This window comes from Conger conger, chromosome 9 (assembly GCF_963514075.1).
Source record: "Conger conger chromosome 9, fConCon1.1, whole genome shotgun sequence".
Classification (NCBI taxonomy): Eukaryota; Metazoa; Chordata; class Actinopteri; order Anguilliformes; family Congridae; genus Conger; species Conger conger.
The window spans coordinates 29,564,896-29,582,689 of NC_083768.1; the positions used below are offsets into that span (position 1 = coordinate 29,564,896).

Consider the following 17,794-nt stretch of genomic DNA (forward strand, 5'->3'; position numbering starts at 1 on the left):
GTTGAGTGGGAGGCATGTTTATTTGGACAGATGCAGAGGGTTATGGGAGCTTTGGTGGAGGTCGTTAGGATTAGCCGCCTCCACTGCCTGGATACGATGACATCGACACCAAGGAAACACCCTATAATTAGTTTTCAGGGCATTACTGCTGTTGAGACTGTTAGACCGCTTCTGAGATAACGAGCCCAGCGGCCACTGTCATGTAAACAGATCGTTACAGCCGTGTCACTGGGGCCCTGTGAATGCCTGATGTGAGGCACGCTGCTCCAATGAATTATCGATAACCCAGCACAGAAAGTAAATCAATAATTCACCCTTCCTCATCGACTCTCATTTCCTCTTAAACACTTTTTAAAACTGTATTAATGCAGCTCAAACTTGGTGGGAATATCGGCAAGGCTTCGTTGGCGCTTGAAATGCTTGTCATGGAATGTTATTTGAAAGTCATGCATTGTATTTATATCAGTGGGCCATTTCAGACATTGCCGCTCTACCCATTTTAGCGAGTGTGTCTTTTTTATAATGTATTTATTACTTTAAATATACTGTCTTTATTATTATTATGTGTAATGTATTCATTGTAGTCACTTAGTCACTTAAAAGCTGGGGTTGTGTGGTATACCAACTGCCAAGTGATCATTAGAGTGCATTACAGTTTAATACAGATTACTGCACTGGTCATAAAAAAGACTTTGTAACAATTACTTGAAATCTGCTTCATAAAATGTGCGCACATTATGATGGAGATATATCAAGGTAATAATTGACATGAGCTGTACTATGCTGGTAATAACAGGTGCTATACATAATTTAAAATATATTTATATATATACATGAATTAAATAACATACTGCAATGTATGCTGCATATTATAATGCTTGAGGGCCATGTTTGAATATTTGCATCCGTTTAATTAGATGGAGGTATTCAATGGCTGAAATAATCATTTTAAAAGGTGTGTGTTTTCAGTCCTGGAGGGTCAAAGAGCTTAGCCAATAACTGAGGTAGTTATGGTTAATTCATGCAGAATCTGGTTTCACAACTGGACCTTTAAAGAGACAGCTGTAAGATCAGTGAAGATCAGTTTTAACTGAAAAGAGAAAAGTGAAAGATGGCCAGCTGATTTTGTGAATGTATGTGTTGTTCTGTAGTTCCCACTGCTCTGCGGGTAAACGGCCTGACCAGCAGCTTGACCAATGGTGGAAGAGTCGGCCTGCTAAACCCGCCCATAGCCCCTCCCACAGGGACCCCGGCAGTGAGCCAGGGCACAGCATACCGAATGCCTGAGCCAGCACAGCACAACTCAGGTGGGCCACCCGCCACAGGGAATAATGCACCCACAACACGATTATTATTAGTATTATTATTATTAATATTCTTAAGATGCTGTGCTGTGGAGAAGGTTATTGAGCTGGGGATCATGCCCTGCTCCTGCAGTATAAGGCTCATCCTGTTTTCTGATTGGTTCTCCGGCAGCTTCGTCCCCCATGAACTCGGGTCCGCCTAAGAAGCGTCATCGCAGCTGGCACCCCGGGTCCCCTGTGCCTGTCCCCGCGGCTCCGGCCCCTGCCATCAGGCCCATGCCCCGTCTCACTGGTAAGAGCCAGTCGGGTCCGACCCTCCCGGTCTGCCGGTACCCACCGCTGTCCATTATCCAACAGGGCTCCAGGTGCCCATCTGTCCCGCACTGACGTGCAGTGCTCTCACAGTGAGATTGAGTCTGAAGTGTTGTGATTACGTTGTCAGCATGCTGCTGCCCTAAGCACATCTCTTAGCTCGGCACTGACCGTGAACATTTTAAGGAAAAACATAAAACACTTGTCAACCTTGAGAATTGCTACGGGTTCTGATGGGAGCAGGTGTTATTCTTCCTAGTGCACTCTTGATGAAAAAGAGAAATGTATTTTCAAGCGCACTATATTATCCAAAATTACAGAAAAATAGTCAATGGTACACAATGATCTTTGGAACAAGGCAAAGCTAATCCATACCAAGGAGGAAATAGATTGATTGGACCGCACTGCTTCATAATTGGTTCTCATAATAATTCACAAATTCATACTGTACTGCATTATTCAATACTCTGTGAGAGTATCATAGGCGTCATTTGTGGAAATGGATACATTCTGTAGGACTGTACCCTTTTAGTCAATACTCCTCCATAATAAAGTGTATTGGTGTGATACAGGGCCATAAATTGTTCTCTCCAGCGACTTCACCCAGCCTTGGCCGACTAAACACGTGTCCTTGTGTGGCCAGGGGATATAGATGTCTCCTGTCTTATATATTGATTTCATTTCAAGTAGCTGTCCCCGGCTACCCTGACATGGGAAAAGGGCTATGGCATTTTCTTTGGTCAAGGAACCATTGATCCTGTATTTCCATGGGAACGGGGTCAGAGATCACTGCAGAAGAAATTGGATGGCTCAAGGAGGTCTCCACTGGACTAGAGGGGGGTGTAGTGTCTTCAGGGACCTTTATGCGTTTGCTCCTCCAATCAGAACACGGGGGAAAGTAATGAGATGGCAGGTCTCGTGCGCATATTTTTCAGCTAATCTGATTCAAGCCTGATTGTACAATATATATTATTGTCATATATTAGCTAACAGTGTCTATTGGCTGCACTTCAACTGGGCTCGTACATGTCTGTGTGAATGTGTGTTCATTTGCTTTTGTTTCTGAATCTCCCGTGTTCTGTTACTTGTTCTCAGACTCACTCCTTGCAGTTCCCACCCCTCGGTCACCACCGTCAGGAGTCTTACAGCCCCAGCCCCTCCCCGCTGGAGAGACCGTCATCGTCCCTGACAACCTCCTGAGCATCTCTGGGGTTCGGCCTGTCATCCTCATAGGTGAATATTGTCATGTGACCTTCAACCTTCCCCTATAACAGACAGCAGCTTCTGTGGCTGTTCTGTGGAGTAGAACTGAGAATTTGCTTTTTCCTTATTGGAATCTTTTCTGTGTGTGTGTGCGTTTGTGTGTGTCTGTGTGTATTTTTTATTTTTTTGCATTTTGTCACTATTCAGACATAAGTTGGTCAAAATGTACAAGGCAATCTCAAACTTGCAGTGAGATTTTAATGTCAATGCTCGACATGGGGGTATAATATCTAGTAGAAGCTTGCTAATGTAAAGAGCATGTGTATCTGTAAGCATTACCTGTAAATTATATGTAAATACGCTGTAGTCTTGAGCCACTTTGACCTAATCAAAGACCTCACTGTGTTATCAACGTTGTGATCTTACAGTAGTTGTATTTATTTTTTTACTTTCCTTACTTTTTGTTGATCAACACTTTTCTGATTGTATCTTGCAAAATGGTGCTTTTTACCATACAGTTCACATCAGGTCACCCCAAAGGGAGTTTATCTGACTTTAGTTAAAGTTTATCTAAGTGTCTAAACAGTTCAACCTTCCCGTTAATTCTCTTACACGGTTATCATCATTATAGTTTCAGTAACAAAAAAAGCATTCTTATTATTCCTGGAAAAAGTTCAAAGTTTTCAAGTGTCAGTTTGTCAGGGAATTCTTTTTACACCTAATAAAACTGAAAGGCAGCTGGTGCCCATGTGTATGAGCGTGTGTTCGCGCTTCTGTGAGTTGGATCAATATTTACACCTGGCTCGCTCTCCGTTTGACTCCAGGTTACGGTACTTTACCATACTTCTTTGGTAATGTGGGGGACATCGTGGTGAGCCCCCTGCTGGTGAGCTGCTATAAGAGCGGACAGCTCAGCGGGGAGAGTCTGGAGGAGCTGGGTGTGCCGAGTGGACAGCTGCCCAACACCGAGGTCATGGTCCTGCTCACACTGCAGTATCTGGTGCGGCTAGGTAAGCTCTAAGTGCCCTTCTCTCAGGTATTGGCAACTTTCCACTGGAACATTCTGGAAGTCACGGTGCAGAACCATGTTTACTTTCCCATTCATTCTGATTTATTCAGAACCTCACACTGTGGCCACCTTGGTGCCCATTTTTAACTGTTCTATTTTATCCTTTTTCTCTATAAGAAACACTGTTTGTACACAGTGCTTAAGCCATTACCTTTCACCCCATTTTATAATTTCAGTTTTTTCAGGAAAGTGTGAATTGTTCCTGTTTCAAGCAGACCTGGCTCAAATACAGATATGAATCATTTTCATTTAAAATACTTGTTTTGTGTATTTCAGTTATTTGCTAAAATTCTTGAAAGACCAAATCTTTTATTCAAGGTATTTGTAGATAACTTGTAAATAGAACAAATACTTTGATTTGATTGAATGCTTTCAATTCATATGATTGATTCAAATACTATTTTAAATAAATTGTTCTGTATAATTACTTCAAATACTATAGAAATAATATTTCACATGAAATTTTAATCCAGTTCATGAAAAATTAGCCATTAACTGTGGAGACTGTGGGCCCCACCCTCTGGCAGCGGAGGGGATAGCATGCCTGGTTATCGAGCACATCTGATATTAATCAGACAATTAGTACAGCTACATAAAGGGCCTGCTTGAGTGTGCCTGATTGGAGTGTCTGTGCAGACACCCTGTGGATTGGCCAAAGCTGGCTAATCGCTGGTCAATCACTTGAGTTTGAGTTTGAGTTTGAGTTTGAGTTTGAGTTTGAGTTTGAGTTTGAGTTAGCCCTCCGGCTGTTGAATGAAGGTAAAGCCACGCATCCTCAGACTCTCTCGCTTCAGACTTGTGGGTGTGGGTGACCATGCGCACGTGAAAACTCACCTCTCATTAGGAATTAACATTCCTATGGCGATCCACCATTACGACACATAATTCACATTATAAAATAGTAATAATAAAAACAATAGCAGCGCTGTTTATCGACGTGCCGCAGTGCTTCCTCCACCCTGGCTCCACGCGCTCCATGCCCTCTCTCCCCCTCTCGCCCTCCCTCAGGCACGGAGCACATCCCTCTGCGGGAGGAGTTTGAGCAGATCGCTCTGAGGGTGATGCGGCAGGGCCAGGCCGGGGTGCCGGTCCCCCCCGCGCAGCTGGGCTGGCTGGCGCGGCTGGCGGCCAGCGTCTCGGGCGACTGTGTGCAGGTGCTGCTGGCGCACAGCTCCCTGGGAGAGGGCATCTCAGAGGCGCTGCGCTCTCTGGGCGAGGCCCCCCGACGCCCCCGCCGACCCGACTACGTGGCGGTCATCTGCGCCTCCCCGGAGCGCGGCACAGAGTTCTGTGTGCTGGTGCTGGGTGAGTGTACTCCTCACCGTGTACACTGTAACATCACACAGAGAACATGGGGAATACACAAGTTATTTTTCAATACAGATAATATATTATAATATTTCATATATTCAGGATTTACAATTATTGCTGTCTTCATATATGTTCACACTGCTTGCAAATATGATTTCAGGTTTTATTTTCAAATGTAGCTTTGTGTATGTGTTTGTTGTTATGTATGTGTTTTCTGGAATTAGTTTGTGTAAGTGTGTGTATACATGTGTTTATTTGACTGTGTGATGCAGTGATTTTCTGTGTGCTTGTGCATGCGTGTGTGTATATATGTGTCCGTGTATCAGATGTATGGGAGCCGTCTTTGACCGTAACATTTTCTCCCTCCAGGAAAGTACCAGTCCAGAGCCCTGGCGGAGAGCATGCTCACCACCAACGAGCTGCTGAAGGAGATCAGCTATGAGCTCATCACGGGCAAAGTCAGCGACCTGGCCTCTCACTTCAGAACCACCTCCTTAGGTCAGTCTAGTCACCTGTATCTGCCTGACATTCACACCATTAAAATAGCAATGTTCTTGAAGGCCCTTGAAGCTATGTCGCCAGACTTGATGTGAAATGACAAAATATACAAAAATATTTCTGCAGGGGACAGCCTGGACAGGCAGCTGGCCAGGTTCCAGCAGAGGAGAGGGGAGCTGGTGACCCCGCCCTTCCAGGGGGACATCAACGACTGCATCCACACCCAGGAAGCTGCAGCCATGATGCCCACTGCAGACTTGGGTGAGCCCCGTCACACTTTCTCTCTCTCTCTCTCTCTCTCTCTCTCTCTCTCTCTCTCTCGTCGCATGGCGAGAGAACTTGTTGTTGTTGTCGACTGTAAACAGATGACAGGATTAAGTGACCTAAATCCCTCACCCCCCAACCCTCTTGCAGATCCAATCAGTGAGGTGTTTCAGATCTACCCTCCACAAGTGGGCGTGGCGCACTGCCTCCTCTCTCAGGTCTGCTCCATCTCCGAATCAGCCAATCAGAGCCTGGACCTGAGTCGTTTCTGCAAAGTGGATTTCTTGGTCCTGGTACCGCCCTCCCAGGTGCTAATGCACCAGACAGCACAGCGAATCAGACAATCGGGTAGGTGGGACTAAGGTTGTCTCTTTGGAAGCACAAAGAGCAACTGCACCTTGGCCAGTAAGCCAATGGTGACTTTTTGTGTAATGCTGCGCAACCTTTATGCAATAATAATCATTTGCCAGATTTGTCCTCTAATCCTGTCACCTGTGGCTGTTCCAGGAATTCTTACAGACCTCGGTGTCGAGGACACTGCCTCTGCCCATCAGAAATCTGAGAAGTATGTTGTCCGATTGGACGGCGAGGTCCATCCCAAAATTGAGGCCTTCCTGAGGAGAGTCAGGCAGAATCCCTGCACCCTCTACATCCTCATCCACGACAACTCGCACGTAGACCTGACTAGGTAAGACTCCGGTCTCTGACACTCGTCAATGAGTGGGCAGAAACGACAATGGCACATTTTACTTAACCCATTCATCAAGCTGGGGTCTCCAGGGATGAATCTTTCTTTGTCCCACCAAGAATAAGATGTGTTAAGGTCAGCGAGGCTTACTTGGGCTACCACTGTTTTGGCAGAAGTGAGATACTGTATTCCACTCCTCCCATCGTCCCTAGCTCTCCTGTAGTATTGTGTGCCCAGTAGTGTGTACAGTAGGCACAAGCTTATAGGCCATGCCTCTCATTTTAGAGTGGTTAGCAGAAGATAATCGGTCATAGGCTAAACTGGCTATTGGGCTCTCTGACTCCCGTTCCCCCCCAGTGCGCTCTTGGGCTCAGCGTGTCACGGCGAGCCGCAGGGCCTGGCCGACCGTGTGGTCAACTGCCAGGAGGTCCTGGAGGCCACCAACCTGCTGGTGCTCCAGGTCAGCTCGTTCCCCTTCACCCTGCAGACCCAGCAGTCCCGCATCAGCATCCACAACGAGGTGCACTGGCCCCAGCACGACAGCCCGGTGAGTGACCGCACTGAGTGACCGCACTGAGTGACCGCACTGAATGCATCCCAGTTAATAGATGTGCTTAAATTAGAAACATGCCTTTCTAAACCTACCTTCTAAGGGCTGTCTGCTATCCTTTTTTTTCAAAATGAAAAGATTTTCTTTGTAGTTGTCATGGACCCCTTTGAACCATTTTCTTCCGCTATTTGCTGTAGGGATTTATGAGAAACTGAGCCTTTCTCAAGGGTACAGTGACAGAACCCCTGTTGGGATCTGAACAGAATGTGCTGTTCCCCTTTGTGAATTGCCCGTTGTCATCATGAAATGAGATGCGCTGACCGCTGTTCTCTGTGTGTCCACCAGGTGGAGACCCTGTCTGAGGGGCAGGTGTACTTTGGCCTGAGGGACTACAGCCGCTCGCTGCAGTGGGGCGTGGCCACCCCCATCCTGCGCTGCGACGACGCCTTCGAGAAGATGGTGAACGCCCTGCTGGACAGGTCAGTCAGAGACACACAGTCAGCACACAGGTGCTCAACATGGCCTCTCTGCCACTGGACAAAATCTGCCACACTGGTGTGGAATTCTCGAATAAATTCTGTTCTGTTAAATACTTTTTTTTGTATCAATAATATAAGAAAATTTGTGTTCGACATGGCTTAATAACTAATCATTACCAATCATATGAATGAGTTTTCAGTAGAGGGCTGACTGGATAGGGTTAATGTTAGCGTTAGCGCGTGCTGTTCTCAGTATGACTGTGTTGTTCTCGATAGGGTTAATGTTAGCGTTAGCGCGTGCTGTTCTCAGTATGATTGTGTTGTTCTCGATAGGGTTAATGTTAGCGTTATCGCGTGCTGTCTGTCGGGTGCTGTTGTAAGCGGCTGCGTCTGGCTCCCTCAGGCACCTCCACCTGCACAGCATGGTGGTGCGGAGCTACCTGCTCATCCAGCAGTACACGGAGGCCCTGATGGCCCTGACGGCCGCCCCGGCGCTGTGGGACCACACCACGCCCGAGACGCGGGCCATCGTGGAGGACCTGGTGGGCTCCCCGGGCCGGGGCCCCGGGGGCCGGGGCCACATGCTTCTGCTGCGCGTGCCCTCCCTGCAGCTGGCCATGCTGGCGCGCGAGAGGCTGGAGGAGGTGCGCGACCGGCTGGGGCTCCGCTTCCGATTTGCCGTGCTGCTGGGGAGCCCCGCCTCCGAGCTCAGCATCCCGCCCCACTTCCTCACCCGCCTCAAGGTAGCCACAGACGGAAAGCCATCACCCATAATGCTCCGTTTCTTATAATGCCCCAGGGGTTTTCTCAGTTAGCACTGATACAGCTTGGACTTGTTACATGTACACTGGGGCTCTGGGAAGTCTGGGAACACCACATTGATTTTACCGCATTGAGACTGCATAGTCCAAATGTAAATTAGAAGGTTTTGTGCTGTAACTGTATTGATCTGACCCCTGTCTCCCAGGCGTGGCGGGGCTGTGACAGTGAGGACTGGGTTCCGCGCACGTACGAGGACCTGGAGGGGCTGCCCTGCATCGTCATCCTCACTGGAAAGGACCCTCTGGGGGAGACCTTCCCGAGGTGAGCCCCCTCTCCATGAACACCACATACATCTCTTAACGTTTATGTCCGACTTCATATAAGGCGTAGGCTACATAAATATTTATGGGTATGCTTGAGATTGTAATTTCAATTTTATTATATACAGCCCTGGGAAAAACATTAAAGAGACTAATTCAATTTCAAGATCAAATTTTCAATATCACAATTTATGGGTAGTATACGTGTCTGTGTAAAATTCTTTTTTCTATCATATGCTATTGGCTATATTTGCAAAATGTAAACTAAACTATATCCATGAATAAATGGTAAAAAATAAGATGTTGTGCGGTTTGTGTGGTTTGGCAATCAGTTGCCTCAATATTCAATCTGAAGGAGAGAGTGACACGTAAATCCTCGATGACAAAATCTGCTTATAAAATTATTCTATACATTCAGTAATGTTACATACTTTATCAATTTAAATCATATTGTAATAAACCCTGTGTAGAGCATCAGTCCACCAATTTTCATTGAAATACTGTAATCATTTTGAGCTGTGCAAATTGGCATCCACCTCAGAAACTATACAGGTATTTGACCTGTATGTCATGCATTCTAAATATCAGAAGCTATAGTTTATTTAAGTATCTTGTGTTTTAGTTATGGGGGTGTTAGGTAAGCAATTGCATCACAAGCACCTCCTCCTGACCCCTGTGTAAGACTGATCCCCGGTCAGTGTCGATGGTGCAGCTCCCCGGTGTGTACTTCAGCTGGCTGATCTGAGATCAGAGCAGGGAGCGGTTTGGAGTGACCCTCTGTGTGTGTTTTTCAGGTCGCTGAAGTACTGCGACCTGCGGCTGATTGACTCCAGCTACCTGACGCGCACGGCGCTGGAGCAGGAAGTGGGACTGGCCTGCACGTACGTGACCGGGAGGGCCAAGCAGGAGCCCTGGGGCCCCACGGAGACGGAGGACGGAGGCCCCAACGTCACACCGGGCCCCAGCGACCCTGACGACATGCCCATGGATCTGGAGAGGCCGCAGAGCAACGGCAGCGCCGTCACGGGCACCTCCGGTGAGTGTCCGGTATCCCTCCGCCACCCTGCTCACAGCCTAGTCCCCACGGGACTATTTAATCATGTTTTTATTTTTAAAGAAGGTGGCCCCTGCATAATGTTTACTGTTACATTTTATTTAGGCATTACAAGAGTCACACATTCAGTCTACATGCTTTTTCAACACTCCTAATGAAGGTCTGTTGTCTGAAAAGTGGGTTCTTTTGCAATATGTTGGTGAATATAGTTTTATATACAACATGTGAGACGTTTTTATTACAGTAGGTGTATTTATCTGCTCCTAGCACTTTGGAGCTGCTCATAAGCATTTGGATTTCTGAAGATTATATTTGATGTGGACCTGTAAAAGCCAATATCCCATGTGATATGACTGTTTCTGTTCCAAGATTAATATTTGTTTGCGGAAAAACTAATTGGCCCGTAGATGTTTGTGGTATCAAAAATTCAGCCTTTTTCTTTTTCTTTTTGAGTAAAGGTGTGAACATAGCGGTTAAGTCTACAGTTGGGAAATCTAATCAGAGCATTTGGGTTATTAAGTTTTACGGCCTGCCTCGCAAAACTCATCTCACTAACTCCAGATATCGCTCCTGGCGTCTCTCGGGAGTGCGTTCCTGTGGTTTACTCCTCCTCTCCTCTCCTCCCCTCTCTCCGCCCCCCCGCTCCAGGCTCTGTCACAGAGAACGGCGTGAGCTCATCCACCCAGAAGCCCTCCACCTCGGGCTGTGGCCCCGGGGCCGGCGGCGAGGCGGAGGAGGGGGGCCCGGCCCTCGGGGGGGTGAAACAGGAGTGCGACTCTCAGGGCACCCAGCTGTCCAGCCCCAACTCCTCGGCCCCCCAGTCCACGTACTCGTCCCCCTCCTGCTCCTCCTCCTCCCCCTCCTCGCCCTCGTCCTCGGCCCAGAGGCCCAGCCAGTCCACGGCGCCGCCCCGCTGCGGCAGCGCCCAGTCAGCCACGCCGCGCACCGTGGTGCTGTCCCGGGGGGCCTACAGCCTGCTGGCGGGGGAGCGCGGGGGTCAGCTGCGCTCCTCGTCCCTGCTGCCCCACGCTGACGTGGCCTGGAGCAGCCCCCTGCGGCCCCCGCTCCGCCCTGACGTGCCCGGCCCCGAGCAGTCCCTGTACTACCGCAAGTGGACCAGCGCCCGGCAGCACCACGCCGACCACAGCAACCAGGCCGCCCACGCCAGCCCCGTCCCACCCCACCCCCGACGACTCATGCTCAGCGGACCGCCGCAGGCAAGACCCCGCTCCCCATTACATTACCTTACCTTACTTTACACTACATTACATTACATTACCTTATCTTAGTTTACATTACATTACATTACCTTACCTTACTTTACACTACATTACATTACATTACCTTATCTTATTTTACATTACATTACATTACCTTACCTTACTTTACACTACATTACATTACATTACATTACCTTATCTTATTTTTCATTACATTACATTTTCACTACATGACATGACATGACATGACATGACCTTATCTTATCTTATCTTATCTTACCTTACCTTACCTTACCTTACCTTACATTTTAGCAGATGCTTTTCGCCAAAGCAACTTACAAAAATCTGCAGGTCAAGGTCATTAGAACTGACTACAGAACAGGCTGGATAAGACAATTCTTAAAGAAACAGTGTACAGCCATGAACATTAAGTCTACTACTCATGGCCAAGTCAGTAAAGAATTAGGTCAGTAACTACAGTCCCAAGATAAATGCAAATACAATATAAATGCAAATACAACTGCAACAGTTCTTGATTAAAATACAAAGGGGCTAAAAAATTGAGACAGGTGAGGCAGATATAAAAACAGTGACATGCTTTCTGATATGATAATGGCTAATTTAATATAATATAATGATAATGATAATTTAATGATATGAGAATGGCTGTGTGGGTCCTTTGAGAAGCGTGCAGTGGAAACACATGCACTGTTGTGCTGACTGCACAGTGAAACTGAGTTCTGAGTCTTGGAGCTGAGCTCAGAACAGTCTGTGTCTCTGATGGAGTCATAGCTGTCTCAGTCAGGGCTTACCGTGCTGCTGGTTCTGTTCCAGGTGGGGAAGACCGGGGCCTACCTGCACTTCCTGCGGGTCCTGTTCCGCATGCTGATCCGCCTACAGGAAGTGGAGGTTTATGACGAGGACGAGCTGGGAGCTGGTGAGGAAGGCCTTCTTTTACTCACCTATGCGCATGTGACCGTCCTAATGTGAACTCCTTTTAACCTTTCACCTTCGACCCCTTTCATCTCCAGACCAGGCAGAGAGCTCACAGACCACGCCACCCACCAGCATGAAGTGGCCAGACGTCGAAGAGATCCAAAAAATGCCCTTTGACCTTTTCCCTCGAGATCCCAAATTCAGACGAGCCAGCCCCATTTATAGTGAATGCATGCCGAAATCCTCACAAGGTGAGTCCACCTTGCAAAAGAATCAGTAAATGTGTTTCCTTAATTCCTTCATTTCCTCCCTCTCCCCCTCCTTAAAACTTTGCATGGTACCTTCAAGAATCAAGCATATGCGGCCACTCACATTTCTGTATATTTCTGTGTGTACAGGCCAGAGCTCTGAAAACAAGCAGGATGTGCCTGCTAAACATGGCACAATGTCGGTGATGTTGACAAAGTTTGCCACCCACAATGCATTTCACCACTGCGAGCAGTGCCACCACTACAGAGAGGCAGGCCCTGTGAATCAGGTGAGAACCTATCATGTATGTTATCATGTGAACCCCACGTCTGGGGTTCAGAGGTGCAGTGAAGATTGTGTACATGGTTGAGTACAAAGGGGTTTGTTCTGATGCTGCACACGCAGAGATGGACACAGTCTGAGGGTACGGAGGAGATAATCCTTATTTTTAGTTAATTTTACGATAATTCATTTGAGTGTTGGCCCCTTTAATGCAATAACAGCAGGATGGGCTAGGGGGCGCTGGTACTACAGTGACAGTTTGTGAACTAGCTTGTTGATATGACAAACCCAGCTCAATCTGCTGCATGAGAAGAGGAATATAATTGTTTGTAATTCTACATGTTACTTATTCTGCATCAAGGATTTTAATTAAGTATACCTATATCCAATATATTTTTCAGATTACTGTATTGACACAATTTATCTCACAGAATAATTTAAGAATATGATACGCCTAACCCCCACCAGAACTGTGTTCCCCTGTATTTGTTCTCTTAGTCCAGTATTAATCCTAGTCTCCTCTTTGTATGTGTGTATATGTGTATGTGTGTGTGTGTATGTGTATGTGTGTGTGTATTATGTGTGTGTGTGTGTGTGTGTGTGTGTGTGTATGCGTGTGTGTGTATATGTGTATGTGCAGGTGTCGGACTACACCTTCCACCCGTACACGGTGAGCTCCAGCCGGCTGGGCGAGGAGCTCCAGCTGCACTTCCTCATTCCCAAATCCAAGGAGCACCACTTCATCTTCAGCCAGCAGGGCTGCCAGCTGGAGAGCCTGCGCCTGCCACTCGTCTCTGACAAGGTGAGCGGGGAACCTTCACACAACCTGGAGCAGCGGCACACATCACTGCTCAAGAGTTCAACAAAAAGGGATGAAGTAAAATCACTATTATAGATACATTATAGGGGAATAGACTAGCTGAGACATTGACAGGCTAGTTTGCTTTAAAATCAGTGTTTTAAACCATGCAAAGTGCTGGTCAATTCCACCTTCACCTGTCCCCCATGATCACAGGGAGTCTAACTCTGTTGGTTTCACTGTTGTGTCACAGGGTCCAGACCTGCTGAAGAGCCCCATCTTCACCCCCACCAGGGGGCGCCAGGAGCACGGTTTGCTCAACATCTTCCACGCGATGGAAGGCGCTGCCCACCTGCACATCCTGGTGGTCAAGGAGTACGAGATGCCCATCTACAGGAAGTACTGGCCCAACCACATTCTGCTGGTGCTCCCCGCCTCGTTCAACAGCTCCGGAGTGGGTAAGTAGCTTCCTGACCAAGCACGCAAGAACACTGCGCGAAACATGCATCATTGCCCCTGTGCAGTTTTAATGCAAACTGATGATGACATAGTCTTTTTGTATAGATTTTCCATTTATTGCACCAAGATTAAGGCAAAGATACACTGACACTGTTGAAGTAATTATTCAGAGGCAATCTTTATGAATTGATCAAATCTAGCACTGCAGATTCCTATGAGATGCCAATCTGTTACAAAATGCTGCTTTTATGAATAAACTGCAAATAACATGAACACATTCTGCAGTCAAATACACAGAGGGAGTATTCTTTGAGAGGAGATAAGTCTTTTCTTTCATCATTCCACCATTTATTTGACATTTACCATGCTAGCCGGCATTTGATTTATGTGTGATGATTATGAAACAGTTGACTTCTAATGAAGCCAATATTAGTTGACTTATTATTAGTTCAGACAGCACTTACTGTTACTCTCCACAGTATTCATAAGTATAGCAGACGTAACACTGCACAGCAGTGAACAAAAAAGTGATTTAATATTGAATGAGTGAGTTAATATTATGTAGCTCATACATAAAGTTGCCAGTCTCTGGCGGACAGTGTGGAGATGCCGTGTTGTCCCTGTGGAGCGGTTTAGGACAGTTTACTCTCCTCCTCTCAGGAGCAGCCCGGTTCCTCATCAAGGAGCTGTCCCACCACAACCTGGAGCGGGAGAGGAGCCGGCAGGAGGCGCAGGGCAGGAGGAGTAAGGACGTGTGGCCCTTCGTGGTTCTGATGGACGACTCGTGTGTGCTGTGGAACGCCCATCAGTCTCAGGAACAGAGCAGGTACTGACCGTGAGAGTGTGTGCACACTCACACACACACACACACACACACTCACTCACTCACTCACTCACTCACTCACTCACTCACTCACTCACTCACTCACTCACTCACTCACGCACGCACGCACGCACGCACTCACACACACTCACTCACTCACTCACTCACTCACTCACTCACTCACTCACTCACTCACTCACACACTCACACACTCTCTCACACACACACACACACACAGTTAATATTCTGTTGAATAACCATTTTTTGATAACCATCCTTTTCAAAAACTCCCCAAGAGCATTTACTGTTTGTACAAAGCAATTTAATTCCTGCCATTTCATGTTTTCTGTGTTGATACATTGCAAGCTGAAAATAATGTACATCCTGCAGTTCGAAATTAGTTATGTATGGCAACTGTTTTCAGCTTGTCAGTATTTTGTTAAAATGGAAGTAATTTTACCATAGAATGTATTTCTGCTTTCTCTGATGTCTTAAACTTGTGCAAGCATTTATCTTGCCAAAACGTTTTTGAGATATCGGTTCTTCCAAGAGTCAAATACAAGTTAATTTAGTGTTCACGCTCTAAGTATTCTGTATAGTATAGTATTATAAATATAGTATTCGCGGCATACTGAAACGGGCTCATATGAAACCCAGTGTGTTAACTGCGCTCGTTCCTCTGACAGTGACGCGGTGGAGGGCTCTCACGGCTACACCAGCGTCTCCCTGAAGGCCGTGCTGCAGCACATGGAGGCCACGCCCAAGATCACCCTGTACGCCCTCTGCGGGGTCCGCAAGTGGAGCAGCCAGATGGCCTCCCGCCGCCCGGACGCCCCCTTCTCCCGCTGCCACCTGCACCACTTTGTGATGCTCAATGTGGACCTGACGCAGAACGTCCAGTATGACCTGAACCGGTGAGGCTGGGACACCGCTGCTGCTACTGCGCTACAGCGCTAATGCTAATGCTACAGCCACAAACTCTGCTCCTGCTAATACTGCAGTCGCCAGTAATACTGCTAATGCCATTAACACTGACTGACTTCAGCATTTTCCTATGTTAGATGGAAATTCATAAGGAGGTACAATGACTGAATTTTTTGTAAGGCGTAACGTGAAATTACAACAGCTGCGCTAGCGCTTGTGAATCTGGGTGTTTTTCTCATCATTATGACCCCTTTGTACCATAAACAAGCACGTAATGAGCGGCTGAAGTAAAGCGAAAGTTGTTGGCATTGTACAGAGAAATGAATATAATGTTATTAATAGCCTCTGTCTGTGTGTGTGTTTGTCTGGTTCTCACCTGTCTTCCTCCCTGTGTGTGTCTGTGTGCAGGTACAGTTGTGAGGAGGTGGACTTTAACCTGCAGGCCCACAGCAGCGGCCTGCTCCTGTGCCGATTTAACAGCTTCAGCCTGATGAAGAAGCGCATCCCTTCAGGGGGACACAGGGACTTCAGCGTCACGCCCAAGATCCTGGTAACCCACCCCCTCCCAATCTACACCACACAGGCCTGTTGGATAAAGACTGCTAGTGTAGCCATGCTAATTGGCTGTATGCTAGTGGAGCCGTACCAACTGTCTATTGTTGTAAATATTTACAAATGTAACCATGTTAACATGCTGTTGCAGCTGTTAATACAGCAATAGTCTACTGGTATAGTTACTCATGATGTCTTATGGGGCAGTTATGCTACATGTGTAGTCATGCTAACTGGCTGCTAGTGTACCCATGCTAGCTGTATGTTAGCTAAAGTGACTGTTGGTTGTTGTAGGCATACTGACTGTCTACTTTCCTTGCCATGCTGTCTTATAATCTGGTAGTATTGCTGTTAAACTAGTAACTAGCCATTACTTTAGCTACACTAGCTAGCAAGTACACAGGCCTATGCATGCATCTGTAAGTATACCTGTGTGTGCTTTTGCGTACACATGAGTGTCTTTACCTGTAACTCATACTCATGTTTTGTTGCTCTGTGCAGGTGTCAGAGAACCCGGCTCCCATCAGCCCCTCCCAGTACGTCTGCGCCCCCGACAGCGAGCACATGCTGCTGGCGGCCCCGCCCCACTTCCTGCTGGAGAAGTTCCTGCAGCACAGCGGTCACAGGCTGTTCCCCAAGGCCGTGCGGAACCACAGCCACCCGGTGCTGTCCATCGACAGCTACCTCAACATGGGCCCCGAGGTGAGCCTCTACTGAGCCAGCGCAGCGCTCTGCTCACCTTCTGAAGCTCCTGATTTCACCTGGATCCCGCTGGAGCTTCCAGAAAAGCAGCAGTGCTATAAAACCCGACCAATCGTTGTAGTTATGTGTTAAACAGACCTGCTTCTAAGAACGCTTTTGTAAGGCTGAACCTAACGTGATATTGTTCTTTTTCTCACAGATGCTCTTCAATAGTGCGTTTATGTTGAAAATGCTCTTCAATTATTTGTCATCAATGTCAAATTTAGTACATGTACTGTGCTTTTAGATACTGTGTGAACAGAATGGCAAGTAACTGTTTTCAGACACCATTTTGACGTTTGACTAAGACGTGACAATGTGCTGTTCTGCAGGTTTTGGTGTGTTACGTGAGCTCACGCCCGCAGTCCGTGTGTGGGGATCACCGGGGCGTGGTGTTCAGCGGTCTGCTTCTGTACCTTGCCGACTCATTTGTGGTCCCGAACCTTCTCAGCAAGTTCCGGTTCCTCAAAGGTGAGTGCCCGCCACACACGTCTCAGCGCTTGTGTGCTAAATAATACCGAACGCTTTAAAGGAATGTGCAGAGTGCACTACTAGCTAGGTAATTAGTTATCTTGATAGTTCGCTAGTTAGTTAGGGATCTACTTAGTTTGTTTGAGTCTATTATGCCCATGGGGTCATTTGTTCTGCAGCATATGGTGACAACCAACTAACAACGATATATATATATATACCTCTCGCCCTCCCTCTATCCCTCCCTCTCTCCCTCCTTCTCCCTCTCCCTCTCTCTCCCTCCCTCTCTCTCTCTCCCTCTCTCCCCCCTCTCTCTCTCCCTCCCCCTCCCTCCCTCCCTCTCTCTCTCCTTCCCCCTCCCTCCCTCCCTCTCTCACTCCCTCCCCCTCCCTCCCGCCCTCCCTCCCTCTCTCTCTCTCTCTCTCCCCCTCCCTCCCTCCCTCCCTCTCTCTCTCCCTCCCCCTCCCTCCCTCCCTCCCTCTCTCTCTCCCTTCCCTCCCTCTCTCCCTCCCCCTCCCTCCCTC

The 17,794-nt window shown here is 47.5% G+C and overlaps 1 protein-coding gene across 1 annotated transcript in view; it reads left to right on the top strand.

The window, feature by feature from the left end:
- Positions 1 to 17,794, top strand: part of greb1l (GREB1 like retinoic acid receptor coactivator) — a 58,112-nt gene that overhangs the window by 37,099 nt on the left and 3,219 nt on the right. The window contains exons 9-33 of the mRNA XM_061254631.1: positions 1,152 to 1,307; positions 1,477 to 1,596; positions 2,712 to 2,849; positions 3,644 to 3,829; positions 4,897 to 5,193; positions 5,569 to 5,697; positions 5,824 to 5,958; positions 6,112 to 6,309; positions 6,469 to 6,649; positions 7,007 to 7,196; positions 7,545 to 7,678; positions 8,082 to 8,421; positions 8,646 to 8,761; positions 9,555 to 9,796; positions 10,463 to 11,031; positions 11,869 to 11,971; positions 12,066 to 12,221; positions 12,369 to 12,508; positions 13,142 to 13,303; positions 13,554 to 13,758; positions 14,420 to 14,585; positions 15,269 to 15,496; positions 15,915 to 16,056; positions 16,560 to 16,760; positions 17,132 to 17,270. Coding sequence (XP_061110615.1) covers positions 1,152 to 1,307; positions 1,477 to 1,596; positions 2,712 to 2,849; positions 3,644 to 3,829; positions 4,897 to 5,193; positions 5,569 to 5,697; positions 5,824 to 5,958; positions 6,112 to 6,309; positions 6,469 to 6,649; positions 7,007 to 7,196; positions 7,545 to 7,678; positions 8,082 to 8,421; positions 8,646 to 8,761; positions 9,555 to 9,796; positions 10,463 to 11,031; positions 11,869 to 11,971; positions 12,066 to 12,221; positions 12,369 to 12,508; positions 13,142 to 13,303; positions 13,554 to 13,758; positions 14,420 to 14,585; positions 15,269 to 15,496; positions 15,915 to 16,056; positions 16,560 to 16,760; positions 17,132 to 17,270 — 4,773 coding nt within the window. The remainder of the gene's footprint in view (positions 1 to 1,151; positions 1,308 to 1,476; positions 1,597 to 2,711; positions 2,850 to 3,643; positions 3,830 to 4,896; positions 5,194 to 5,568; positions 5,698 to 5,823; positions 5,959 to 6,111; positions 6,310 to 6,468; positions 6,650 to 7,006; positions 7,197 to 7,544; positions 7,679 to 8,081; positions 8,422 to 8,645; positions 8,762 to 9,554; positions 9,797 to 10,462; positions 11,032 to 11,868; positions 11,972 to 12,065; positions 12,222 to 12,368; positions 12,509 to 13,141; positions 13,304 to 13,553; positions 13,759 to 14,419; positions 14,586 to 15,268; positions 15,497 to 15,914; positions 16,057 to 16,559; positions 16,761 to 17,131; positions 17,271 to 17,794) is intronic.